General features: G+C 44.8%; 2 protein-coding genes and 2 non-coding genes across 4 annotated transcripts; 1 reads left to right on the forward strand and 3 right to left on the reverse strand.

Annotated features, from left to right (window-relative positions):
- Positions 1-400: 400 nt before the first annotated feature.
- LOC127665111 (histone H2A type 1-B) lies at positions 401-862 on the reverse strand. The gene has a single exon (XM_052157522.1). The coding sequence runs from the start codon at positions 850-852 to the stop codon at positions 460-462; it is 393 nt and encodes a 130-aa protein (XP_052013482.1). The 5' UTR covers positions 853-862; the 3' UTR covers positions 401-459.
- A 245-nt stretch (positions 863-1,107) lies between these two features.
- On the forward strand, positions 1,108-1,531 carry LOC127665114 (histone H2B type 1-C/E/F/G/I). Its single transcript, XM_052157525.1, has one exon. It carries the CDS (start codon positions 1,136-1,138, stop codon positions 1,514-1,516), a length of 381 nt encoding a protein of 126 aa, XP_052013485.1. The 5' UTR covers positions 1,108-1,135; the 3' UTR covers positions 1,517-1,531.
- Positions 1,532-5,913: 4,382 nt separating this feature from the next.
- Trnam-cau (transfer RNA methionine (anticodon CAU)) lies at positions 5,914-5,985 on the reverse strand. The gene has a single exon. It is a non-coding gene; the product is annotated as a tRNA-Met (tRNA).
- Positions 5,986-6,325: 340 nt separating this feature from the next.
- On the reverse strand, positions 6,326-6,396 carry Trnag-gcc (transfer RNA glycine (anticodon GCC)). Its single transcript has one exon. It is a non-coding gene; the product is annotated as a tRNA-Gly (tRNA).
- Between the last annotated feature and the right edge of the window lie 3,988 nt (positions 6,397-10,384).

Consider the following 10,384-nt stretch of genomic DNA (forward strand, 5'->3'; position numbering starts at 1 on the left):
ACTCTAAACACATTGACCCCCCCCCGGAATTCAATTTGCAGAGCGAGGTGGGGGGGGGGTGTAGTGGAAATGTTACTAGCTGTGTTACTACCAAATGATTTAACATCCTTAGCTGATTTTGACGTTGGCAACTGGCAGTTAGGAATTATCATACACATAAGTGAGAATTGTACAGTTGTTAATCCTGTGTTGTCCAAGTGTCATCTTGCAGACAATCCTTTTATGTAGTACTGTTTTGCTCCGCAGAGCAGTTAAATTCCAAGATGTGTCTGCCTACGTATTACTAGGCACGAGGTTGGGAAATGGCCTTATAGAAACCAAGGTATATTAGCAGTGAGGCAATACCTAAAAACTCCCTCCCACAATGTATCCAGTAGTGTTTTGTTCTTTTTGGAGAAAGTAGGTGGCTCTGAAAAGAGCCTTTGGCATTTGTAGGTAGGTTGTTTTGTACAAAGGGTCTCACTTCCCCTTGGCCTTGTGGTGGCTCTCGGTCTTCTTGGGCAGCAGCACGGCCTGGATGTTGGGCAGGACGCCGCCCTGCGCGATGGTGACGCGGCCCAGCAGCTTGTTGAGCTCCTCGTCGTTGCGGATGGCCAGCTGCAGGTGGCGCGGGATGATGCGCGTCTTCTTGTTGTCGCGGGCCGCGTTGCCCGCCAGCTCCAGGATCTCGGCCGTCAGGTACTCCAGCACGGCCGCCAGGTACACCGGGGCGCCGGCGCCCACGCGCTCCGAGTAGTTGCCCTTGCGGAGCAGCCGGTGCACGCGACCCACGGGGAACTGCAGGCCGGCCCGGGAGGAGCGGGTCTTGGCCTTGGCGCGAGCCTTGCCGCCCTGCTTGCCGCGTCCAGACATGACTTAGTTATTGAGATAACCACAATAGAAAGCAAAACAGCTATGCTCATGTTTTTTATAGTCAACACAGGGCGCGAAAACGGAGAGATTTCATTGGTTTACACACTGGTTACCAATGGTACCCTGGTTTTGAAAATCTCTTGTTTTGATTGGACAGTTAGTACATGACGTATGGTGATTCATGATTTCCCATAGCTGTAAGTTTGTTTAAAAGGCAGCCAGTAGAGCGAGCATCTTATTCTACTCGTCATCTTTTCCTTTTAGCTCGTCCCATTTCTTCAGCATGCCTGAGCCAGCGAAGTCCGCGCCCGCACCGAAGAAGGGCTCCAAGAAGGCGGTGACCAAGGCGCAGAAGAAGGACGGCAAGAAGCGCAAGCGCAGCCGCAAGGAGAGCTACTCGGTGTACGTGTACAAGGTGCTGAAGCAAGTGCACCCCGACACGGGCATCTCCTCGAAGGCCATGGGCATCATGAACTCGTTCGTGAACGACATCTTCGAGCGCATCGCGGGCGAGGCGTCGCGCCTGGCGCATTACAACAAGCGCTCGACCATCACGTCCCGGGAGATCCAGACGGCCGTGCGCCTGCTGCTGCCAGGCGAGCTGGCCAAGCACGCCGTGTCCGAGGGCACCAAAGCCGTCACCAAGTACACCAGCTCCAAGTGAGTTCATCTAACTCACTTCTGACCCAAAGGCTCTTTTCAGAGCCACCCACAGTTTCCTATGGAATAGCTGTTACACATGAGTGGTTATTGAAGGCAGTACTCTCACTTGGAGGTAACAAAGGGTAAGGTAAAGTGCGGACAGCTGCAGTAAGCAGCATGCGTTTGGAAAAATCAGGGTTATTGGACAATCGAACTTTACCCCCCCCCCGGGACTGTAGAAATATTTTAATGAGTGCGCAGCAGCCTATAATTGATAGTGCTTGTATTACCAGTTTCACTTGTGAAACTTTACGAATGTGCACTGTACTCTGAAGCTTTAACTTACGCATTAACTGGTATTCAGAGCCTGGCCAACCAACTTTTCTTTCCTCTTAAGTGAAAAAAAAAGTATGCTGAGTAAGCAAAGGTCAATAATGCTGCGTGGGTGTGGGTATTGGCCGTCCAAGCGAAGATGGAACCTGAGTGGAAATTCATGATGAAGTATTCTTCAGAGAGGCCATCTTCAAGATTCATTGGAACGAATGTCCACGGTCATGAATCCAGCCGCAAGTGTCAACTGCATTTAAAGCCAGTGGAGCCCAGCGTGACTGCTGAGTTGGAGATGAATTAAATGCATGGTACAGCCCCCAATATTCGTGGGACTTCCATGCACCGTCCAGGTTATGAAACTCTCCATAACCCCGGTATCCCCAAAATCACTTTTGATGTTTAGTGATATTGGCCCTCTCCGTCACCTCATGATCTACTTTCTCCACTAAACCATATTTTGTAGATCACGATTGTATTCCCTCTGCATGAAGACCTCTTCCATCGTGCAGATAAAGCAGGTCCGCTGGAATAACCTAGTTTTGCAGTGTTGTGCAATGTGCTGTTCTTTTCTGCCATCTTGTGGCAACATATAGAATCACAAGCCCGGTGGGGTTTTTTTTTTTTTTTTTTAATCAGACTAAAGATGCTTCCTTATGCTGTGACCAGTGAGTTACAGCAGTGTAACTATTTTTTCTCCTAATAACGTTAAAAGTTATATTACCTTCTCAAGAGTCATTCGAGCGTGACTGAAGGGGAGGAGGCAAGACAGACAGACTGGGGCACAATGAGTCTGGTCAGAGCTATCAGAAACAAAAACTACACAAAATCAAATTAAAATGTACAAAAATAACTGAAAATATTAGAGACATACTTTTTAGTTTTTGATTTCTGTCTCTTATTCCTTATTTATTAAGGAATTTATTAGGGAATTAATAATTAATTCCTTATTCCAGTGCTAAATCGTACCCAAAGATATTAAAACATTATTAGAACAACACGGTTGAATAAGAAGCGTAACACAGACAATAAGTATTGTGTTGAAGTTCACGATCAAGGCATAAGCAGATATGGCTTCTCCTGGGGCCTCTCTAGGACTTGACAGGTCTCTGCCTTCATGTTGTGCCCTTGACCTATTCAGCCCTGTTTCTCTCTAAGGAGAACCCCACTCTAGGACCGTTCTTCATGGAAATGGATGGAAGGCACGTTAGCAGGCAAGTGGTAGCCACTGACCTGCAGCTCCAGCCTGGGAAGATCCTGACCCTCACGGCTCCTTGAAGATCCCACCTCCAAATACAGTCACATCAAGGACAAGACCCGACCACGGGCCTTTGTGGGGAGCGCACTGTATCACCACGTGTCACTGTGTATCTTATTCCAACCTGCTATTAGTTCACAATCTCTTTCATTTTAGTTCATATTATAGCTAAAACAACAACTGAAGATTTTCTGAAACAGAGTTTATGTGAGTTGCACATGGGAGTCCAGCAGTCATTGGACATTTGAAACCATGTTTAGTTTCTACAAATTTTCTTGTTCTGACATTGTATTTAAAAAAAAAATTTTTTTTGATACTGTTATGAGACACTTTGGCCCCTAATCCTGCCACTCTATTTTCCCTAAATGTTAACAGAAATTAGGAAAAAGAAATGAGTAAAGGAAAGTAGATTCATTCACAGTTCGGCGAGAACTGGGGAGATATGAGTTCCTGTGCACCCTACTCTGCCTGTATTGGTTTACAGTTTTATAGAAACCATAGAAAGAAACACAGGACAAGGAGATGTTGGCTGCCCTGCTGTGAGAACTCCTGGAGTTGGGATGCTAGCCTTTCCTTTCCCCTTCTTGAGATTCCTGGAGGAATTCTTCTATTTTTAGTTTTGCTAGTATCTAGCTGTTTAATGGCCGAGCCATCTCTCCAGCCCCGCAGGAGGAAATCTTAGTTCATTAGTGTCCATTGTCTTAGCATTCCTTTTTCAATAAGGACGAAAACACATGCCAGTAGTTTCTTAGTCCTGTGGTTGGAACGATCACAGCACGAGACAGTTCAGAAAACTGGCAGAAACTGCCAGGAGCTGGGCGTGGAACACTCCCGTGGGACACAGGTCCGCTGGCTGAGGCTCCCGGTTTGAAGAAACGATGTATGTAAATATGAAATTGTCTGAATCTTTTGTAACATTTAACAAACGTTTAGGATATGACTCAGACTAAACAAACAAAAGTTTGTTTTTCTATTGTTTTTTAATCTCAAAGCTGGAGAACTGAATATGAAGAAAACTTTCTGAACCCAGACAAACTCATGAAGTCTCCTGACACCGAGGCCTGAATCAAATGCCCAGCGTTTCCCCTTGATTCTCAGCTAAGAAGGCATTCCTTGCTCCCGGGGAAGGCGGGAGGGAGAGGGGGGGGGAGGGGAAGAGGGTGGGGAAGGCGGGAGGGAGAGGAGGAGGGGGGAGGGGAAGAGGGTGGGGAAGGCGGGAGGGAGAGGAGGGGGGGGGGAGGGGAAGAGGGTGGGGAAGGCGGGAGGGAGAGGAGGAGGGAGGGGAAGAGGGTGGGGAGGGCTGGGGAGGGGGTCTCACATAACAGACATTCAAAAGCTAGTTAAGAAAAAAATAAAAAACGAAAACCAGTGGGAACAGTCTTGACTTTCTAACAACAGTGGGGTGGAAGTGAAGGCGTGGAAATATTCAGAGTTGTTTATTGTTTGTTTGAGTCCTGAAGACTGAACTCAGGTTAGTCATTGTATTTGCTAAGCAAACACTACCTCTGTTAGTGTTTTTTGTTAGTGTTAGTTACCTGCTGTTTTCTAACCTTTTGAAAGTGGTTTATTGTTGAATAATTATCTTAAGCTTAAAATGCAAAATGCACACACATTCTTTTCTACTTAGATTATCTTTGTTTTGTTTTCAATGACATTATTTTTAACTGGCAAGGCAAAGTTTTATACATTAGCTGAGCACAGCATGATATTTTGGTATCTGTACACAAGGCTGAGTATTAAACAGAGGGGGTTACTGGACCAGTCACCTGTTTGCCTGTGCCATGTGATACAATCTCTTCTACCTGTTTTTCTCAGTCCTGTCTCTAAAATTCCCTCGCCCCCCCCCCCACCCCCATTTCTTCTGTCTTACAAAATGTAAACGGGAAGAGGCTAGAGTAACAGCCATCTGCTCCTTCCTACTACAGATTCCTGGGCAAATGAACTGCCTACGCTTTTCTCCTCTTCTCTCCTCTCCCCTCCCCTCCTCTCCCCTCCCCTCCCCTCCTTTCTCCTCTCTTCCTTTCCTCTCCCCTCCCCTCCTCTCCTTCCCTTTCTCTGTCTCTCCGGTCTATTTTAGATGAAGCCAGGATCTCAAATTCCATTTAAAAAATGGTTGGCTAACGAATCAATGGCCACTTTTCTTTATCTCTCCACTCACGATTGAAAATTCGAGAGAACCGTTTCCTTCTGAATCTAACATCTCAACAATTAAGATTTTAAGTAGAAAAAAAAAGAAGAAGAAAAGAAAAGAAATAAGAAAGAAAAAAAGAAAAGAGTGCCAGTTTGAATTCCAGAAGGAGGCGCACATTTTAAGAGGGAAAATGTCAGTACCAGGAGTAAATTTCATTTATATCCCACCTCCCCACAAGAAGGTCTCCATATGTTGCCCAGCAATTTACTGGCTCGAGTCACCCTCCAGCTGGTGAGCAGCTGAGATTATATAAAAGCCAAACTAGGAACAATGTCCAGAGCTCTAAAGAAATAAATAAAACACTCGGCACTGAGCTGGTAGAGAAAAGCGCCGGCCGAGGAGGAAAACGGAGCAGGAGAAAAGGCTACTCCGTGTGACGTTCACAGTCACTCTAAAACCGGGCTGGCTATAAGTAGTTTCATTTGTAATATGCAGTTTGGTGGCGCACAAGCATGCTACTCATGTAGCTGGGTTTCTTACCGCCTGAGTCCGTTACCATCCTCAGGTCATTAAAAGCACGCTGTTCTCATCTTGAAGAAATATTGAGCGCAGGATGCTTTAATTAGTTATTGCTTTCGGTTTCTGCAAGCAAATAGAAAGTTAATAAAACTGATAGGTGGCGAGGGAAAAGAAAAGTACACATTAGCAGAGGATGGTTTCGATCCATCGACCTCTGGGTTATGGGCCCAGCACGCTTCCGCTGCGCCACTCTGCTATAGCTGGCTAGTTATGTCTAGAAATAATACCTTTATACTCCTCTGTGAGCACTGTCTTTTTTGACAGCTTTTTACAATGTATAGTGATTGAGAATTAGTAAAAATGAATTCAAAATTATTGTATTTTAAATAGCATCAGATAAATTAATTCAATGTTTCTTTAAGAAAATAACCAGTCACTCACCTATCATTCCCTTTCACTTGAAAGAACGATTTTATTTAAAATATGATTAGCATTACGAGAAATTGAAAATGTAAGTAGGAAAAACGAATGATTCCAAGGCAGATTGTATTTCGAAGACGTAAAAAAGTATGAAAAAGAAAAAAAAAACCTCCAACTGCATTGGCCGGGAATCGAACCCGGGCCTCCCGCGTGGCAGGCGAGAATTCTACCACTGAACCACCAATGCCTGAATGGTTCTGCTGGTAATCCTACAAGTGATTACATTACTGACATCAAAATTTTCGTATTAAAATATGACTTTTTAAAAATATAGGTATTACCATCGTCTTACACTTTTATTGATAATGCTTGGTAATGTTTCTTCCTGATTTTACTGCAACCAGAGTGTCCCAAGCACTTGCAAGCCACCAGCTTGTAGACCGTAAGTCTCCATGAGGAGGCTGGAAAGACTGACAAGACTTGGGTGGTTCGGGGGATCTGGGGTATTGAGGCGCGGAGAGGGCAGTAACGAGGTGGGTACCTGCAGATTACGTGAATATTACCTCAATGGAGGGAACTCTCAGAAATCGTTAGGAATCTGGGTGGACCCTGAAGGGGCGTGAGCAGGACAATGAAGAAAAGGTAAGGGAATGAGAAGAGAGTCCAACCAAAGGGTGCAAAAGTGCAGAGCAAAGGGAAGAGAGGAACCCCCAAGGCCCGCACTGGTATGTAGGATCAGTGCTGCCCCCTACTGGTCGGAAGTCGGAAGACGGGAGGGAGAATGTTAGAAATAAGGATTTGACTTCAGGAGCTTTGGTCAAGGTTGCATTGATTTCAGAAGTAGCTCTTTAGGAAAATTGAGTGCAGCAATGCCAATAACGGATAACTTCTCTCCAAAGGCACAGTCATGACTTCCATAAAAACATAAAAATGAACTCTTGTTAAATGATTTTGTATAATAAATTCAAGATGTGATTGCTGTAACCTAATCAACAGAAAATCCAAAAAATAGAAGGTTTTCCATAAAAGATCCAGAATGTTGAGTTTGTGAGCAAGGACATACTAGTATTTCTTTTGAGCATACTAAATCTGGTTTTTCCCGGGGCCTCCTTCCAGGCCCTCCCAGGTAAAGATTTAAATGTGCATCCCTACAGAAACTTCTGGAGAAGTAGAAAAGGTGTGGGAATGCTTTCCAAAAACCTTTAGGAATCCAAATACATGTTGGGATAGAAGCTGAGGGTGGATCCCGGTGGTAAGGAGGAGCAGAGACAAGAGGAGAAAGAAAATGAAAAAAACAAAAACAAAAAACAACAAACTAACCTCTTAGCTATGTAGCCTCAAAATCCTAGTTTAAGTAAGAGAGGAGAAAGAACATTCAGCATTGAATCAAAATGTAAATTTGTTCAGTAAAAGACATTTAAAAACAAGCCACACACAGGCAGAAAATAGGCACAGCATACCTAATAAAGGGTTTCTTTATATGTTTATTTATATATTGTTAAACAAACAAATAAAACCCACAAGCAATGAGGAAGGAGAGACTCTGGAAACATCACAGGGAAGAGAGACCACGGCATTAAGATATCTTTGCCCAGAAGGTTTGTTAGGGTTTCCAGAGCTAAGATGTCCAAAAAGGTTTCTCCACATTTAGGAGAAATTTTAATGCAAAATCGCTATTGCAAAGAGCAAAACGGACTCCTGCAAAAGAGGAAACGGTTTTCTCCTATAGAATACTGTGATTGTAAGATCTGCACAGAAAAAGTTTCCCCAATGTAAATGTGAGTTGGAGGCTCAGGTAAAGAAACCCCCAAGTGGAGGCCTCAGAAGCAGCATTTCTATTTCCCCTCATTTCAACAGAGAACTTAGGACTCATGTGACACTTTTCTTTTTGGCAGGTTTACACTATTGTTTATTTTATTATTATTATTATTATTAAATTTTATTATTGTTGTTATTATTATTTATTATTATTATTACTGTGTGTATGTGTGTACCATGGCCTGCAAGCGGAGATCATAGAACAACCTTTGGAAGCTGCTTCTCTCCTCCGCTGGGATCTTAGGATGAACTCAGATGACCGAGTCTGAGTAGCGGGCGCCATCTCTCCAGCCCAGGTGCCTCTCTTGTTCACTTACCACAAAGCTCGATTCTCACTATTTGTCTTACACGGGATGAGCTAAGCTGCTTGCCCTCCTCATCGGCCAGGATAAAGTGCTCACTCACTAGCTGACCTTTGGCCCCTTTAAGTGTGAGCCAGGCATGAAGATGAGCCGTCCCCTGAGGAAAGCATTCCAGGATCTGACTGTGCTACCCTTGATCTAAATTCCTCACTGCTGGCTTTTTTTCCGATATAATCACATCAAAGAAGGTGATTCCTTTTCTGTCCATCATAAAGCACAGAGATAACACCTCTATTAAGGAAAGGGGTTAATAAGCAACAAAAAAATTAGATCCAAATTATAGATTTGATCCAAGTTTGACATGTTGTGGGAGCCTAGAGGTAGACCATTTAAAGATCCAGGAAGAACCATCCAGGATTACATTTTCTGAAGTATAGACAGCAATGGACAGTAAAAAAGTGCTTGTACAAACAGAAATAGGTTGAATGGGAGCCTTAAGATGGCCTGGGGGCATGGTTTGTATATGCTCAGCCCAGGGAGTGGCACTATTTAGAGGTGTGGCCTTGTTGGAATAGGTGTGTCACTGTGGGTGTGGGCTTTAAGACCTTCATCTGAGCTGCCTGGAAGTCAGTATTCTGCTAGCAGCCTTCAGATGATGGTGGAGAACTCTCAGCTCCTCCTGCACCATGCCTGCCTAGATGCTACCATGCTCCTGTCTTGATGATAATGGACTGAGCCTCTGAACCTGTGAACCAGCCTCAATTAAATGCTGTCCTTATAAAGTTGCCTTGGTCACGGTGTCTGTTCACAGGAGTAAAACCCTACCTAAGACACCTGGCTACAGGCACTCCCCCGCCTCTCCATGTAGCATTAGCTCCTCACTCCTTTAGGATAAGACACTCCTGGAAGCCTCATCCTGTGAGGTAGGTCATGACATTCCTTCTTAGCCGGCTGCTACATGGAATAGAAGGGGAAGTCTGAAATAATATTCCTGGGGATTATAACTCTGTGAGAGGAGAAGGCTTCTAGTTCTGTGGCCTGCCTTGGGCTTGGAGCTGTAGGAGAACCTGAAGAAGACCAGGAGAAGCTGACAGACAAACGTTGCCATAGTCAGCTCACCGCCCCTCCCACCGCCCCACCCCCAGCTGTGAGAGTGATGACAATGTCCCTGGGCCTGGGAGAAGACCCATGGATTGATCACCCAGGCTTCTCTGAGCAGACCCTGCGGCACTGCGCGCGTCTTTCCTCTGCCTGATTCCTCTTCTCTTTAAACCCAAATAAAGCTCATGTCTAAACCCCAAAGGCAGATTGTTTATATCCATCTTTCTCTACTTCCTGTTTCATTAGTTGAGTCCCACCGCCACACTTTTGCCCAAAACCTCAGTAAGAAAACTAGCAACTCTTGCTTTGAGCCTACACATGTATGACAATTTTATATCTGGCAACTAAAACTCCACCCTAGGAACACGCTGCTATGGCCGTCTTCTGGACACTCGTCTTCATTTGAACAAATCCACCACTCCACTTCTCCCTGACTCCAGTACTTCCCTGTCACCCGGCCCACCCCACCGTACCCATCTCTGCCTTGTCCCACTTCCATCAGAAAATCCGCCCTGGACGCTTTCATCGTCTGACACTTTCCACACCAGTGTCTCTTCTGGCTTCCGTGCTGACGCGCTGTCTGGTGGTAACTGGATGACAGAAGCTACCACAGCATCCTGAGCAACACGTACTGAGTGTCTTGGATGATGAAACTTTCTGAGGGAGGTGTGGTTGTTAATGCAAATTTCTTTATGTTTCTGACGCAAGCCTGTTGACCATGTCAGTTCCTAACAAAAAAGCAACCTTGGCATCTAGAGCTGCTCCTGTATCTGCCAAAATACTCTGCTGTCATCAAAAAATGATGTCTTTTCCTTTTATTTCCCAGATTTTCCTCCTGTATCCTGAAATTGTGTTATTTGTATGTGTTGTGTACACAACTGTACATTATGTGTACACGGTCTTGTGTACTGTGTATTCAGATGCTGATTTCTGTTCTCCTGAGATCTAGTTACAGTCCAGGCGTGGGCATTTTCATGAATATTCAAGGCTCTCCTGTATCAGTGTGGTATAAAG

The sequence above is a fragment of the Apodemus sylvaticus genome, chromosome 14 (genome assembly GCF_947179515.1).
Source record: "Apodemus sylvaticus chromosome 14, mApoSyl1.1, whole genome shotgun sequence".
NCBI lineage: Eukaryota > Metazoa > Chordata > Mammalia > Rodentia > Muridae > Apodemus > Apodemus sylvaticus.

Coding starts and splice junctions, on each gene's coding strand:
- LOC127665111 (XM_052157522.1), bottom strand. CDS start 852: ATGTCTGGACGCGGCAAGCAGGGCGGCAAGGCTCGCGCCAAGGCCAAG.
- LOC127665114 (XM_052157525.1), top strand. CDS start 1,136: ATGCCTGAGCCAGCGAAGTCCGCGCCCGCACCGAAGAAGGGCTCCAAG.